Raw genomic sequence first — 16,106 nt, 5'->3', positions numbered from 1 at the left:
TGTGAAGCCTTTTCCTCAGATGTGTTCCCATCTTGAGTCATTTTGAAAAGGTTTAAGTTTCTTTTAAAGAAATATGTTTTTATTGATTTCAGAGAGGAACAAAGAGGGAGAGAGAGAGATACAAATATCAATGAGAGAAAAATCATTCATCAGCTGCCTCCTGCACGTCCCCTACTGGGGATCAAACCAGAAACCCAGGCGTGTGCTCTGACCAGGAATCGAACTGTGACTTCCTGGTTCACTGAGCCACACTGGTCAGGGAGGTTTAAGTTTCCTGAAATAAATGAAAAGATGCAAATATCCAAGCCAACAGCACTGCTACCAGGACCACAATCATAATGTGCTGACCGAAAAGCAGTCTCCGGGTCATCATGACCCTCGTGCAATGAATCATAACATTTTCCAAATGAAACACACTGCAGGCCATTTACACTCATTAACCCGAAAGCTTATTTAATGAAATAAGCAACAGTTAAATTTTTCCCCATCTACTTTTTTTTTTACACATTAACCCAAATGCATTAGACTATGAGAAGTTAACAAATTAAAACAGGGAAAAAAATCTAGAGATGCATTTTTATTATATACATTTTGAGTTAAATTTTTAACATTGGGTCACACAGTGAAAGGTGTCAACTCCAGCATACCTAAAATTTTTCAGCATAAATGTAGAGTTCTACTAATAATATAGCTGCGTAATAATGGAGAAGTTGTATCTTTAAAATGAAAGGAAAAAAAAAACACCACACATTAGCAATGGCAAGCTCACATTTCGTGCGTTAGAAAATAATGTTCTTTTCAAACCATGCCTTTATCTCCCACCTGAAGTCAGCTCCTGCTCGTCGCCCGAATTCCGGAATCCCCGGGTCTGGACACATGTCGGAGACCAGGGCTTCCCCTCCTTGGCTCACTGGAATAGAAGAGAGAGAAACATTATTATGATTCTGTGCAGCTTCTGGGGAAATACCTAGAGAATACATTTATATTAGGCAGATTTGGTTCTTAAGTTATGACTTAAAATGTTATTTCTTTAAGAATCAAGACAGTTGAGCTGCATTAAAATTAACCATTATTCTTGTACTTGGGAAACAAAGACTCCTTACCCCACGAGAGGGTTCCGTTTTATTGGTTTGAGCCCTTCTGGATTGAAGGTCTCCATTATTTGCTCATTACGGTTGACTTTATGGCAGGCTACAATGACTAGCATGACAAGAAGAGAGAGCTGCCCATGAAAATGTCCAAGTTTATACACAAGGAAGACTTCGCTAGTTCCCCATGGAAGAAATGATGATGCCAATTATCGATTAAGCCCTAGACGAGAGATATTTTGGATGAAATGGCCCATTGTGCTTTAGCCATCAAACATGTTCATCACTGAACTTCACCAAGCTTTGCTTTTCTTGCACAGATGGGCGGATTCACCTCCTGACGGGCCTGTGGAGCGTCGCTCCCCGGATGGGATGCTGTCCAGTCACAGGACAGTTTTTTAAGGACTCGTTTGCTTATTAGACAGAGTGGCTGCCACCCCAACACTCATTCCGCCCTATTTAACATGTCCACTCCCACCAAGGAGGGAGGAGAAGCCAGATGGTCTCCATGAGCTCAGAGGCCTCTTCCCAGAGGCCTTCCACTCAAGTTCAGAGAATGGAATTGAGCCACAAGCCAAAAGCAGAGCAAGTTGCTGGCAAGAAAGACAGAACTGTCTTTTCTCTGTTTCATTTAGAAGCAATTCAACAAGCTGAGGTCAGAGTAGGACCCTCCATGCCCTCACCCCATTGTGGAAACATCAAATGAACAACCACAGGCGAAGGAATGGTGTAGGTGCTCTCAAAGCCATTCGGAGATCCAGAGCAACCGAGCACACGCCCAGGAGGAACCCAGTCACCATGGTCCACGGGAGAGAACGCCATGGATTTCTCACTTGGCCTGCCTCACACCGTCTTGGACATGTCCAGGGCGGGTGGGAGGAAATAGAAACCCATTCCCGGTTTTCTTACTGGAGATAGAGGAGCTCAGAGGATCTCGTCTGCCATGTGCTGGCCCACCTGTGGGCTGCCTGAGGGACTGGTGTCTGTCTTGCCTGGCTTGGAGCTCAGATTGGGCAATAGCAGTGGACGCCATGGAGTGAATGGAGGAGCCACCCGCATGTCAAATGTGCACAGGGACTCCAGCCATGTGGACACCTGGGGCAGGAGATTGCAGGCGGCGGAGTACAACAGAGTGCCAAAAACCCGAGAGGAAGCTGGGGCTGTTTGGGATATTGAGATATTTTAAAGAGACTGAGGGAGCGGGTAAGGGGAGCACACACAGACCAAGATTGGACACATGCCCAGAAAAGACCGGAGAAGATCTAAAGTCTTTGTTTCTGGCTGATTCCCAGGCTCAGGGACCCACAACTTCGTAAAAGTCCTCCATACCACCCTGCAAAGCCTGGGAGAGGCAGCTTTGTCTTTCAAATGCCCAGTTTATAAAATACTAGAGGCCCAGAGCAAAATCACGTAGCCCTTCCCATCTGCCCGCAGCCCCGTCTTGACACCCTAACCTCTCCACCCAGAGCCTGAGCGTGCCTGGCCCTGCCCCTGACCCCTCTGGCCTTCTCTGGCCACTTCAAGCCCCGCCCTCAGTCCTGCAAGTCGCCTCAGGCTGGTCCTGCCTCCTCTGGGCACCTCCCCGTTTCCGTGTCCCGTCTCTGGAGCAACGCGGTGGCTCCGCCCCATCATGGCGCTGGAGGAGAGCATGGAAGCCTCGCGCCTGCTGCAGAGTTTCAAGCGCTGCTTCCTGGCAGCATGCGCATTGCGCTCCTTCCCCTGGCAGGTGGGCGGCGGGCACGCTGAGTGCGAGCTGTGGGTGGTGAAGGACTGTGAAGGGGGCGCTATGGGCTCTCACCCCCGCCCTCCCCGCCATGGGATGGTCCCACCTCCTCCAGGTGCCTCCCCGCTTCCGTCCCGTCTCTGGAGCAACGTGGTGGCTCTGCCCCTCTGCGCATGCGCACGCAGCCTCCTGCTGACGGTCATTACGGCGTGAGGGTGTCACGACCATTAGCATATTAGTGCTTTATTATATAGGATAGCATGAGGCATACAAGGAAATAAGAAAGCATGGTCCAGTCAAAGGAAAAATAATCTCCAGAAATACTCCCTGAAGAAACACATGCATCAGACGGCCTGCACAAAGATGTTAAAGCCACCATCTTAAATGTGAGTTTGAGTACATAAGAGCCGAACTATTTTAAAATTTGAGAAGTATAGATATACAAACCCAAGGAACTCAGCAAACTCCAAGTAGGAAAACTCAAAGAGACACACATCAAAGACAAAGACAGAGAGTCTTGAAGGCAGAGAGAGGAATGGAACTCATCGCCCATAGGGCTTCCCAATGATACCGTCAGCGGATTCCTCTGCAAGAACCACATAAATGAGAAGGCAGTGAGGTGAGATCTAGAATTGCTCAACGGAAAACACTGTCAACAGAGAATTCTGTGTCTAGCAAAATGGTCCTTCAGAAATGAAAGAGAAATTAGAACATTACTAGACAAACAGAAGCTAAATGACGTCATTGCTATTTCACCTACCCTGTAAGAAACGCTAAAGGACACTAGATAGCAACTCAAAACCATATGAAAATACAACGTTCTCTGGCAAAAGTAAATACAGGGAGAAATATTCTTAAAGACCCACGGTTTTGTCAATGTGATTTGCAACCCCACATTTTTATTTTCTGCAAAATGTAAAGATATATGCATAAAAATAATTATAAATCTACTAGAGGCCCAGGGTGCAGAGTAGTCCACTGTCTTGAGACACCTTTGACATCCTAACTTCTCCACCCAGAGCTTGAGTGCGCCTAGCCCTGCCCCTGACCCCTCTGGCCTTCTCTGGCCACTTCAAGCCCTGTCCCACCCAGGGCCAGGCGCGTTCAAGCTCTGGGTGGAGAAGTTAGCATGTCAAAGGTGTCTCAAGACAGTGGACTGCTCTGGCCACTTCAGGCCCTGCAGAGCAGTCCACAGTCACGAGTCGCGGGACCCAGAGGCCCGCCCACTAGCACTGGGGGACCCAGAGCAGAGTCCCACCCACCAGCACCACCGCGGGACCCAGAGCCCCAGCTGCCGGCACCGCTGTGGGTCCCATCAACGCACCTCCTGGTGACCTGCCTTTGGTCGTTATGGCGTTACGACCACTGGGTTTTTATTAAATAGATGTTAATAGGTACATACTAGAGATGTAATTTGTGGCAACAATAGTATAAAATGTTGGGAAAGCCGTAAAAAAGCAGTTTTCTGTAAGTGTAATCTCCCTGGCAAACACAAAGAAAATCTATAGAATATACACAGAAGGAAATGAGAAAGAGATGATTATAATAAACTGAACACAAAGGGAGATAGTAATGGTGGAAATGAGGAACAGAAAGCTATAAGACACACAGAAAACAAATAAAATGCTAAAAGTAAGTGCTTTTTCTCTGAATGTAAATGGAATTTCTCTGAATGTAAATGGAAGCAACTCCAATTGTGTCCCTTCAAAATCCCTGTGTTTTAGCCCTGGTGGGTAGTGAGTTTTTAGAGCGTTGTCCCAATACGCCGAGGTTGCAGGTTCGATCTCTGGTCAGGGAACACACAAGAAGCAACCAGTGAATGCAAAAATAAGTGGGGAAACAAAATCTCTCTCTCTCTCTCTCTCTCTCCCCCCCCCCCCCTCTCTCTCTCTCCCTCCCTTCCTCTCAACCAGTCCATAAAAGAGTACACAAATGTTGACTCCTGAACTCTCAGCACTACAGATCCTGGCTGCTTTGGACAGAGGGTCTTTGAAGAAGCGGTTCCATTGAAACGAGGGCATCAGAACGGGTCCTACTCCATGACTGGTGTCCTGCTAAGGAGAGGGGATGAGCACGCAGACACGCGCAGGCGGAGACCAGGCGAGGACGCGGGGGAAGACGGGCATCTGTCCGCCAGGGAGGGGTTCTCAGAACCAGCCCTGCCCTCTCCTCGCTCTCGGACGTCCAGCCTCCAGAGCCGAGAGAAAATGAGTGTCTCCTGTTTCAGCCCAGGCTGTGGCCGTTCCGTGTGGCAGCATCAGCAGACTAACCCCTCCCCCACCTGCCAATCTAAAGACATCGCCGGGCAGAGAGGGCCAAGAAAAAGAACACAGAGTGATGGGTACAACTATATGCTGGCGACAAGACACGCCCCTCAGAGACACAGGAGGTTGAAAGGGAAGAGGAGCTGCATTCACGGAGCCCAGAGGCAGGATGGTGGTGCCAGAGTGGGGGGGGGGGCGGGGAAAGGCTGGAGTGACTTTTCACAGGTCAGAGAGGCTCCGCCGGGGACGATGAAAACAATCTGGGGATGAGGGTGGAGCTGGGTCACCAGGACGTGAGCGCACTTGATGCTGTGGAATGTGCATGTCAAGTGGGGGAAAGCTAACTTTCCTGTCCGTGCATCTTAGTGTGAGTGTGTGCATGCACATGTGTGTATATCCATGTGCATGTATGTGTACGTGTGTGTGTGTGTGTGAGATCCAACAAGGCATGGATCTGTAAGCTACCAGCAACTCCATTTGATCCAGCCCACCGTTCCACTGGGTTTCTCTCCGCCGCCGTGGTCGGCAAACTGCGGCTCGCGAGCCACATGCGGCTCTTTGGCCCCTTGAGTGTGGCTGTTCCACAAAATACCACGGCCTGGGCGAGTCTATTTTGAAGAAGTGGCGTTAGAAGAAGTTTAAGTTTAAAAAATTTGGCTCTCCAAAGAAATTTCAATCGTTGTACTGTTGATGTTTGGCTCTGTTGACTGATGAGTTTGCCGACCTCTGGCCCAGTCCACAGGCAGGGTCTGCTGACGTCTCTCAAGGTCATCTAACGAGATTCACGCGGAACTGTTTCTGCCCCAGTGCAGACTGCCGCGTTCACCTGTCTTTCCCGCCATCATTCGCCACGTGTCGCCTGTGTCCCCAGCAAAACAGTCCCCGCCGTGTGGTGCGAAGTGAAGACGTCACCGAGGCAGACAGACGGCATGGCTGTTTCCCCAGAGCCGGCCGGGCCCCGGCTCCTCACCCCAGCTCCCGGGCCCCGCACCGGCCCACGGCACAGACAGCCTGCGGGCCTCCCGCCCCTCTCCCCTTCCTTCTTTGAAGGGTGGAATGGCAGTGAAGAGAAATGGGGGGGGGGGGACACGGGAGGGTCCCCTCCAGTCAGCTGAGAACACGCCACATCCCACATCGCCACGGCTGATGTCCAGGTGCTCATTCACGCGAGAAAGGTGCGGGGAGGTTCACAGAGCCAGATGCAGGGCCAAGCCTGCCGGCTCCCGCAGGGCAGGGGAGCAGAAAAGGGACCAGGTGCAGTGGGAGGGAAGAACAAGTAAACACAGACACATGACGGGGGGGGGGGGGGGGGCTCCCACAGGGCGGGGCAGGCAGCAGAACTAGGACGTCTTTCTATCAAAGCCACAGTTCACATGTTCCCCCATTCCCTTTGGTACCAAACCACCAGGCCCTCCTGGGGAAGACACAGGCGGGTCCCCCTCCCCAGCAGCAGGACAGGCGGCGGGGGGTGGGAAGCAGGCGTTCCTGCAGGAGACAGGACAGGGCTTCCACCCCCCGGCAGGCCCTGGGACCAGCCCCACCCTGCTGTGCCCCCTCTCAGGTGAGACAGGCCCCAGAGGGGGAAACCACACCCTGAGTCACTCAGGGCGCAGCTCAGGGTGGCAGCTCTGTGGGGGGGGGGGGGGGGGAAGCGGCTCCCAGTCTCTGTGCTGTCCCTGTGGCTGGCGCACTGCGCCCCCTGCAGGAGGAATGCCCTGTCCAGCCGCTTCCAGGTCTGTTTAACCTGAGAGACGGGTTCAGAGGGTTTCTCAGGAGGAGAGGGAAGGGGGTACACGGTGAGGAAGGAGACTGATGTGGGGACAGGTTCAGAGGGTTTCTCAGGAGGAGAGGGAAGGGGGTACATGGGGAGGAAGGAGACTGATGTGGGGACAGGTTCAGAGGGTTTCTCAGGAGGAGGGGAAAGGGGTACATGGGGAGGAAGGAGACTGATGTGGGGACGGGTTCAGAGGGTTTCTCAGGAGGAGAGGAAAGGGTGGGTACATGGGGAGGAAGGAGACTGACGTGGGCAGTGAACACACACAGCACAGAGGGTCTGCTGCAGGCTGCACACTGAAACCTGTGTGACTGTGAACCGACGGCACCCCATGAATTCAGGGGAGTTTTTTAAAAGTCGGTCTGGTTTTCTGAAACAGGGACAGGCTTTTCAGGGGGCCGAGCATGCACCATAAACAAGAGCTCCATCACCCCGACCCGTTTCAGCAGCATCAGGAGCGATGAGTGTCCCCAAAACCCGGAGGTTCAGGGTCCAAGAGAGTCAGGGGCTCAGCCGGCTGTGCGCTGAGCGGGTCCCAGTGCTCCTAGAAGCCCGCCCAGAGGGAAGTGGCTTTAGGATCATCTGAGCTCTAATTTGGTTGAATCATGTATTTCCAAGTCTCAGGAGACATGTGCATGGCTATTAATAAATATATGAAGCTCTAGTCAAAACCTCAGAGATCAAACTCAAAACGGGAACTCTTCCACGGGCAGGCTCATTACCCATCCTTAACGACATGGACATGAGAAGCAAGATTATGCCAGGGGTGAACAGACACATTAGCTGGAAAAGGCCTGAAAATTTGATTTAAAACACATACACTGCCCGGCTGGTGTGGCTCAGTGGTTGAGCGTCAACCTATGACCCAGGAGGTCACAGTTCAATTCCTGTTCAGGGCACAGGCGCGGATTGCGGGCTCGATCTCCAGTGGGGGGCATGCAGGGGCAGCGGATTGATGATTCCCTCTCATCATGGATGTTTCTCTCTCTCTCTCTCCCTCTCCCTTCCTCTCTGAAGTAATAAAGTTGATTGGAACCCCCCCTCCCCATGTTTCCCTGGCGGAGGGAAAGCAGGCGTTTCCCAGGAGGCTCTGATGTGAGCAGGGGCCCTGCGGAGCGGAGGCTGAATCTCTGCGGTGGCAAATGCTCGGAGGGGAGCACGCACTTTAGCGTCTCCAAGTCACACTGAGCTGTGTCCTTGCTCTTCACACAAAATGGAAAATAAGAATTCGCTGGGACACAGTCAGCGCCAATGACCTCGGCAGAGGGGACAGCCCACGGTGTTTACCGAGCCTGAGCCTGTCCTCCATGCGTCCCCCCACCCCACGTCCCGAGCCGCCCCTGGTGTGCGGGCTGAGGGGTGTGCGTGTGCAGGTTGAGGGGTGTGTGTGTGCGGGCTGAGGGGTGTGTGTGTGCGGGCTGAGGGGTGTGTGTGTGTGGGCTGAGGGGTGTGTGTGTGGGCTGAGGGGTTTGTGTGTGCGGGCTGAGGGGTGTGTGTGTGTGGGCTGAGGGGTGTGTGTGTGCGGGTTGAGGGGTGTGTGTGTGCGGGTTGAGGGGTGTGTGTGTGCGGGTTGAGGGGTGTGTGTGTGCGGGCTGAGGGGTGTGTGTGTGCGGGCTGAGGGGTGTGTGTGTGGGCTGAGGGGTGGGTGTGTGCGGGCTGAGGGGTGTGTGTGTGCGGGCTGAGGGGTGGGTGTGTGCGGGCTGAGGGGTGGGTGTGTGCAGGCTGAGGGGTGGGTGTGTGCGGACTGAGGGGTGGGTGTGTGCAGGCTGAGGGGTGGGTGTGTGCAGGTTGAGGGGTGTGTGTGTGCGGGTTGAGGGGTGTGTGTGTGCGGACTGAGGAGTGGGTGTGTGTGGGTTGAGGGGTGTGTGTGTGTGGGCTGAGGGGTGTGTGTGTGTGGGCTGAGGGGTGTGTGTGTGCGGGCTGAGGGGTGTGTGTGTGGGGGCTGAGGGGTGTGTGTGTGTGGGCTGAGGGGTGTGTGTGTGTGCAGGTTGAGGGGTGTGTGTGTGCAGGTTGAGGGGTGTGTGTGTGCGGGTTGAGGGGTGTGTGTGTGCGGGTTGAGGGGTGTGTGTGTGCAGGTTGAGGGGTGTGTGTGTGCGGGCTGAGGGGTGTGTGTGTGCGGGCTGAGGGGTGTGTGTGTGTGGGCTGAGGGGTGTGTGTGTGTGGGCTGAGGGGTGTGTGTGTGCGGGCTGAGGGGTGTGTGTGTGTGGGCTGAGGGGTGTGTGTGTGTGGGCTGAGGGGTGTGTGTGTGCAGGTTGAGGGGTGTGTGTGTGCAGGTTGAGGGGTGTGTGTGTGCGGGTTGAGGGGTGTGTGTGTGCAGGTTGAGGGGTGGGGCCAGGCCGTGGACCCCACCCATGCACGAATCCGTGCACTGGGCCTCTAGCATGTTAATAACTACATATTTGCTTATATAAAATAGTCTAATATTAATAAATTATATTATTTAATACAATGATTTGTCTATCAGAAATATTTTTATAATATATTCTAGAACACATATTAGTATTTGCTTAATAAGAGAATGTTTAAACATTCTGGGAAAAGCAAAACTATGGAGGCAGTAAAAATGGTAGGATGCCATTTTCTATGCATCAAAAGTTGGTTTTACTCACCTGGAATTTCTTTTAAAAATAGCTGAATACAGTGACTGTAACTGGTTGCCGTGGGGATGGGGGAGGCATGAACAGGGGGAGCCCAGAGGGTGTAGGGAGGGAAACTGCTCTGTGTGACGCTGTGATGATGGACACGTGTCAACACACGTCTGTCCCCACCCACAGGGCGCACGGTTCAGAGCGACCCTGACGCCCACGGGGACTCTGCGAGACGATGAGTGCCCTGCAGGCTCCTCCGTGGTGACAGGTGTCCCCCCTGGTGGGGGTGCTGATAAAGGGGGGGGCTGTGCTTGTGCAGGGAGGGGACGGGAGTAGATGGAAAATCTGTATCTTCCTCTCAATTTTATTGTAAACTGCTCTTAAAAATGGTCTTTAAAAAATAAAGGAGGAAAATAAACAAAGGAAGAAAAGAAGAAAGAGGAAGACTCAGAAGGAAAAGAGGCAAAGGAAGAGGATGGAGGAGGGGAGAGGGGAGGAGGGGAGGGGAGGGGAGGGGAGAGAGAGGAGGAAGGAGAGGGGCTGGGAGAGAGGAGGAGAGGGGAGGAGAAGGGGGAGGAGGGGGGAGGGGGGAGGGGAGGAGGGGACGAGAGGGGAGGGAAGGGGAGAAGAGATGAGAGGGAAAGAGAGGGGAGGAGAGGGAAGGGGAGGGAAGGGGAGGGGAGAGGGGAGGAAAGGGGAAGGAGGGGAGGGGAGAGGAGGGGAGGGGAGAGGAGGGGAGGGAAGGGTTTCCTAACCCTGGCGTGCAAGGCTGGGAAGTGTTGGGGGGTCAGTGGGTCTGGTCAGGCCCGAGCGGCCGGGGGCGAGTGGATGCGATGTGACAGAGCACAGCGAAGGCGCTCTGCGAGTAAATACAAACCCCAAGTCGGGGCGGAGGCCACGGCGGACCATGAAGTCACTTTCTGAGTGAGATTTTTCCTTTTTTTGACATGATCTCACTCATTTGTGGAATATAAGGAACAACAGACACTGAGGAACAAAAACAGATCCAGAGACAGAAACATCGATCAGACCGTCAAACCTCAGAGGGAAGGCAGGGGAGGGTGGGGGTAAGGGGGAGAGATCAACCAAAGGACGTGTGTGCATGCATATAAGCCTAACCAATGGACACAGACACCAGGGGGTGAGGGCATGAGGGGGGTGGGGGCAATGGGGGGATGAGGACACATATGGAATACCTTCATCAGTAAAGAAAAAAAAGGAAAAAAAGAGATTCTTAATGAGAAGCGAGTCTCACTTCTCTCTTACTTTTCCTTTCATGCACGCATCTCACATGACATTCAGATGTGTTCTCCGTCTTTACGTGTGTGTGCGTGTTTAGTCATGTGTGGTTATATTGGGAAACTTAAACTAGGATCCACATATATACTCACGTACATGTATTTCCAAGTATGTTATTTAAGCGCTGAGTTACATTTCCTCTTTGTCAATGGCACCTTTACCCGGGGTGTCTGTTTCCTTCCCAAACTGACCCTCAGGGGCGGGGGGAGGTGGTTTGGGTTCAGTGGCTGCACCTCTCCTCCCAAAGGACCAGAGCTGGTCAGTCGGGAAGGGGGAGGAGCACAGGATGAAGGGAGAGCGGGTCCCTGAGGGGACTCACCCGCAGAATTCAGCAGAAGGCACATAGCAGAGCAATCACAGAACAGAACGGTGAAAAAATGCCAACTACGTCCCAGTTCTGTTTTAGTTCCAGAGACGGAGTCCCAGAAGGTGCGGTGATTTGTGTGGGGTAAGGTGGGTGGGGTTCAGGCTGCAGGACCCTGGCCGCGTGTGGGGTACGCTCTGTGAGCCCCGCGCTCCGTCTCTGGGGAGACTTCATGACGGCGTGTGGGTGTGGGTGTGGGTGTGGGTGTGGCGTGTGGGTGTGGGTGTGGGTGTGGGTGTGGGCGTGGGCGTGGGGGTGTGGGTGTGGGTGTGGTGTGGGTGTGGGTGTGGGTGTGGCGTGTGGGCGTGGGCGTGGGCGTGGGCGTGGGGGTGTGGGTGTGGGTGTGGCGTGTGGGTGTGGGTGTGGGTGTGGGTGTGGTGTGGGTGTGGGTGTGGGTGTGGGTGTGGCGTGTGGGTGTGGGTGTGGGTGGGGGTAGGGGTGGGGGTGGGGGTGGGGGTGGGGGTGGGTGAGGGTGTGGGTGTGGGTGTGGGTGTGGCGTGTGGGTGTGGCGTGTGGGTGTGGGTGTGGGTGTGGGTGAGGGTGTGGGTGAGGGTGTGGGTGTGGGTGTGGCGTGTGGGTGGGGTGTGGGTGTGGGTGAGGGTGTGGGTGTGGGTGAGGGTGTGGGTGTGGGTGAGGGTGTGGGTGTGGGTGTGGGTGAGGGTGTGGGTGAGGGTGTGGGTGTGGGTGTGGGTGTGGGTGTGGGTGTGGCGTGTGGGCGTGGGCGTGGGCGTGGGCGAGGGCGAGGGTGTGGGTGTGGGTGTGGGTGTGGGTGTGGGTGAGGGTGAGGGTGTGGGTGTGGGTGTGGGTGTGGCGTGTGGGCGTGGGCGTGGGCGTGGGCGAGGGTGTGGGCGTGGGCGTGGGCGTGGTGTGTGGGTGTGGGTGTGGGTGAGGGTGAGGGTGTCGGTGTGGTTGTGGCGTGTGGGCGTGGGCGTGGGCGTGGGCGAGGGCGTGGGCGTGGGCGTGGGCGTGGGTGTGGGTGAGGGTGTGGGTGAGGGTGTGGGTATGGGTGTGGGTGTGGGTGTGGGTGAGGGTGAGGGTGAGGGTGTGGGTGTGGGTGTGGGTGTGGCGTGTGGGCGTGGGCGTGGGCGTGGGTGTGGCGTGTGGGTGTGGGTGTGGGTGAGGGTGTGGGTGTGGGTGTGGTGTGTGGGCGTGGGCGTGGGCGTGGGTGTGGTGTGGGTGTGGGTGAGGGTTTGGGTGAGGGTGTGGGTGTGGGTGTGGGTGAGGGTGTGGGTGTGGGTGTGGGTGTGGCTGTGGCGTGTGGGCGTGGGCGTGGTCGTAGGCGTGGGGTGGGTGTGGGTGTGGGTGTGGTGTGGGTGTGGGTGTGGGTGTGGTGTGGGTGTGGTGTGGGTGTGGGTGTGGGTGTGGGTGTGGGTGTGGGTGTGGGTGTGGGTGCGGGTGCGGGTGCGTGTGTGGGTGTGGGTGTGGGTGTGGGTGTGGTGTGGGTGTGGGTGTGGGTGTGGGTGTGTGGGTGTGGGCGTGGGTGTGGGTGTGGGTGAGGGTGTGGGTGTGGGTGAGGGTGTGGGTGTGGGTGTGGGTGTGGGTGAGGGTGTGGGTGTGGGTGTGGGTGTGGTGTGGGTGTGGGTGCGGGTGTGGGTGAGGGTGTGGGTGTGGGTGTGGGTGTGGGTGTGTGGGTGTGGGCGTGGGTGTGGGTGTGGGTGAGGGTGTGGAGTGTGGGTGAGGGTGTGGGTGTGGGTGTGGGTGTGGGTGAGGGTGTGGGTGTGGGTGAGGGTGTGGGTGTGGGTGTGGGTGTGGTGTGGGTGTGGGTGCGGGTGTGGGTGTGGGTGTGGGTGTGGGTGTGCGGGACCCTCGCTCTGCTCGCACAGGGAATGGCCCACATGTGCTTGTCCCCCTCCGTCCCCAGGAAACACCTCGAGCTGCGTCATCTGGGCCGTGTCTTCCCTCAAGTCTCACACCCAGGGCTGTGCCTGCGGCCCCTCCTCGGGGGAATGTCCTGGGGGTGTGGGGACGCGCGTTATTGCATAGGTCAGGAGCTGGAAACCACGAGGGCCACAGGGAGGCTGGGGTAGAGACTGCGCGGACCGCAACGCCCTTCCCACGCGGTGCGGGCAGAGGCCCGGAGACGGACCCGGCTCCTGTGCAGACCGCGGGGCCCGGAGTGTCAGACGCCGGGAGACCCGGCGGGCGCACGGCCTTCACCTTGGACGGAGGGGACTGGCGCGTTTTTGTGTTTGTCCCTGAGCCCCAGGTGCCGCGCTACAGCGGAGGTGGCTGAGACGGAACGCAGTGCTGCCGCGGACTAGGCCTTTTAGTCGCAATAGCCAACAGGTCCAACGCTTGTTGTTCTGATATATTAAAATACTCAAAATCGCCATGGGAACGGCACGTGAAAATAGAAACAGCACTTGGTGGCCAGTTCCGTCCAGGCTGCAGCGTCCCTTCTGCCCACAGGGATGGCGCCTGCCCGGGCGGAGGCTCGGTGTCAGCTCGGGGCGGGCGGTAAGAAGACCTCACCAAAGACCTCACCAAACATACCAACCATGGCCTACTCCGCTCCCACTGGAGCCGGTGCCCGGAGCAGGGAGCACACGGTGCCAGGGAGCCACGCGGACGGAGCGGACGGAGCAGCAGGGGAGGGTGCTCAGCCTGGCCTCTGGGTGGCGTGCCTGGCAGCTGCAACTCCAGGGCACAGCGGGCACCCCCCCTGGTAACCAGCGAGGCGGGCTCGCAGGAGGGCAAGGTCAGAGCATCCAGGCCCAGCAGCTAAGGGCCGAGGGGCCACGCCTGCGGCTGAGGCGGCGGGAGCCAGATGGGAACCCGGGGAAGGTGCTGAGGGGCAGGTCCGGGTCCTGGGAAGCACGTCGGGGGCCGACCTGCAGGCCCCGGGGGAGAAGGCTGGACACAGACGGAAAGGACGTCAGCGGGGTGGACACGCTGGGGCGGCGTGGGTGGGCACGGAGGCTCGCGAGGGGAGCGCACACGTTGTCACTGCGTTGGAGAGCGGAGAGCCTCTTGTGATGGGTCAGCCACCAGCATGAGGACAGGGGAGCTGTCTGTCTGTCTGAGCCGTGGGCGCTAGGAGCGATGGGACACTGGTGGGGGACGGTGGGGGAGTGTGGGGGATGGTGAGGGGATGGGGGGACATGTTGAGACCAGAAACAAAGCATCCGTTTCTGACCTGCTCCATGGCAGACGCCAGCAGACACCCCGTGGACAGCCCACTCGTGTGTGGACATGCGCGTCTGAATCGGGAGACGGGCTCTGCCACGGGCCGTGGGGTTTGCTGCCGTGTAGGTGATGTTTACAAACACGGGGATCATCCATGTGACGCAGAACGAGACTCGGACGCTGTCCCGTCCTCCAAGGGCCCAAGCACACGCCGTGCCTTGCGCCGTCCTGCTGCCTGCAATGCCCGCAGCCTCATCCGCACGTCACCGCCATCTGCTCGGCACAGGGCTACCCCACCGCCGCCCCCACCCACCTTCCAGGGCCCCGGCTCAGTGGCCACCGCGCACCCTTCTCTAGCCCAGGGCTCCGCACCCCCTTCTTCAAGGCACTGACACCATCCAAGTCGCTGCAGTCACGTGTTTGGGGCTCTTCCTACGAAAGGCAAGCCCCGGGCCACAGGTTTCTCCGCCTCGTTCTCTCTTCTCCGTGGGGCCCGGCACACGTGGGAGAACCATATGGACACGCGGGGGCAGGTGTGAGAAACCACAGACACTCCAGGCCCCACCGCTGAGCCCAGCCGCTCAGCACCCAGGCCAGGAGTGGGTGGCACACAGAGCCAGTGCGGAGAAGCCGAGAGGCAGCGGGGAGTGCGGGAGGGGTAAGAGGATTTCTCCAGGGTCAAGGGCTCAGAGCAGCCTGCGGAGAGTCTCACCCCGGGAGAACCAGTCCCTGGTCTGGCAGCGCTGATCACTGGTGGCCCAGCAGGTGCCATCCAGGCTGGGCCACGGCAGACCGAGGGCCTCAGTGAGGCCGGGAAGCGAATGGCTCCAGGAAGAAGTCCCCGCTGCGGCGCTGAGTAAATACAGCGCGTGCTCTCCAGGGATGGATTTTCAGGCGAAGCGGGCTGTCTGCCCTGGGCACTCACAAGTAAACAGGTGGCCCGAGATACTGAGTCTGTCTTTCAGACCTGGCTCCCCCCGCCCCCGCCTCGGCCCCAGACCTCCCGGCGTGGCGGCGGGTAGACCAGCAGGACGCACCACGGCGCTGCCTTTTGCTGCACATCCAACGGCAGCCGACTCTAACCTTGGGCGAGTTACTCTTTCCCAGTCAGATTGCGTTTTTGTCACGACCAGGAGAACATGTAGCAAGCTTTTAAAGTCCTCACTAGAGAAAACGAATAAAAACACAAAACAAGATATTGCAAGAGCAAACATATTTAGGCGATTAAAAAAAAAAAAAAGACTAGGATTTCTAGTGCTGGCTTTTAAGTGTGGTGCTAGGACCATTTTATTATGGAGACGCCGAGACTTAGGTCAACCGTGCTGGCTGGGCGGCCTGTCCTGTGATTGGTTAGAGCCTCCTGTGACCTCTGTCCCTGACCTCTGTGTCTCTGACTCATAAAGACCTGAGTTCAAGTGCCAACCCCCCTACTGACCGAAATGCATCCCATAATCTCTTTGAGATTACTAATCTCCAATGAAGGTAATATCATTTACCGTAACTTCCGATTGTCCCCTGGTCTTTTAAAATTTTTAAAAAAATGTTTTTATTGATTTCAGAGAGGAAGTGAGAGGAAGGAAGAGATAGAAACATCAATGATGAGAGGGAATCGTTGATTGGCTGCCTCCTGCACTTTGGACCAAGCCCACAACCCAGGCCTGTGCCCTTGACTGGAATCGAACCTGGGACCCTTCAGTCTGCAGGCTGACGCTCTATCCACTGAGCAAAACTGGCTAGGGCTAAAACTTTAATTTAGTGTATTTTTGTTGATTTCAGAGAGTAAGGGAAAGGGAGAGATAGAAACATCAGTGACGAGAGAGAATCATGGATCAGCTGCCTCCTGCACGCCCCCCACTGGGGATGGAGCCCGCAACCCAGGC

The 16,106-nt window shown here is 56.2% G+C and overlaps 1 protein-coding gene across 1 annotated transcript in view; it reads right to left on the bottom strand.

The window, feature by feature from the left end:
• Positions 1–16,106, bottom strand: part of CSMD1 (CUB and Sushi multiple domains 1) — a gene marked incomplete at its 5' end in the record, with an annotated part of 729,782 nt that overhangs the window by 265,168 nt on the left and 448,508 nt on the right. Inside the window, one exon of the mRNA XM_079779355.1 lies at positions 823–910. Within this exon, the coding sequence (XP_079635481.1) occupies positions 823–910 (88 nt within the window). The remainder of the gene's footprint in view (positions 1–822; positions 911–16,106) is intronic.

The sequence above is a fragment of the Cnephaeus nilssonii genome (assembly GCF_951640355.1).
Source record: "Cnephaeus nilssonii genome assembly, chromosome: 8".
Lineage (NCBI taxonomy): Eukaryota > Metazoa > Chordata > Mammalia > Chiroptera > Vespertilionidae > Cnephaeus > Cnephaeus nilssonii.
The sequence above is the reverse complement of the archived record's forward strand: the minus strand, read 5'-3'. Positions and strand labels throughout refer to the sequence as shown.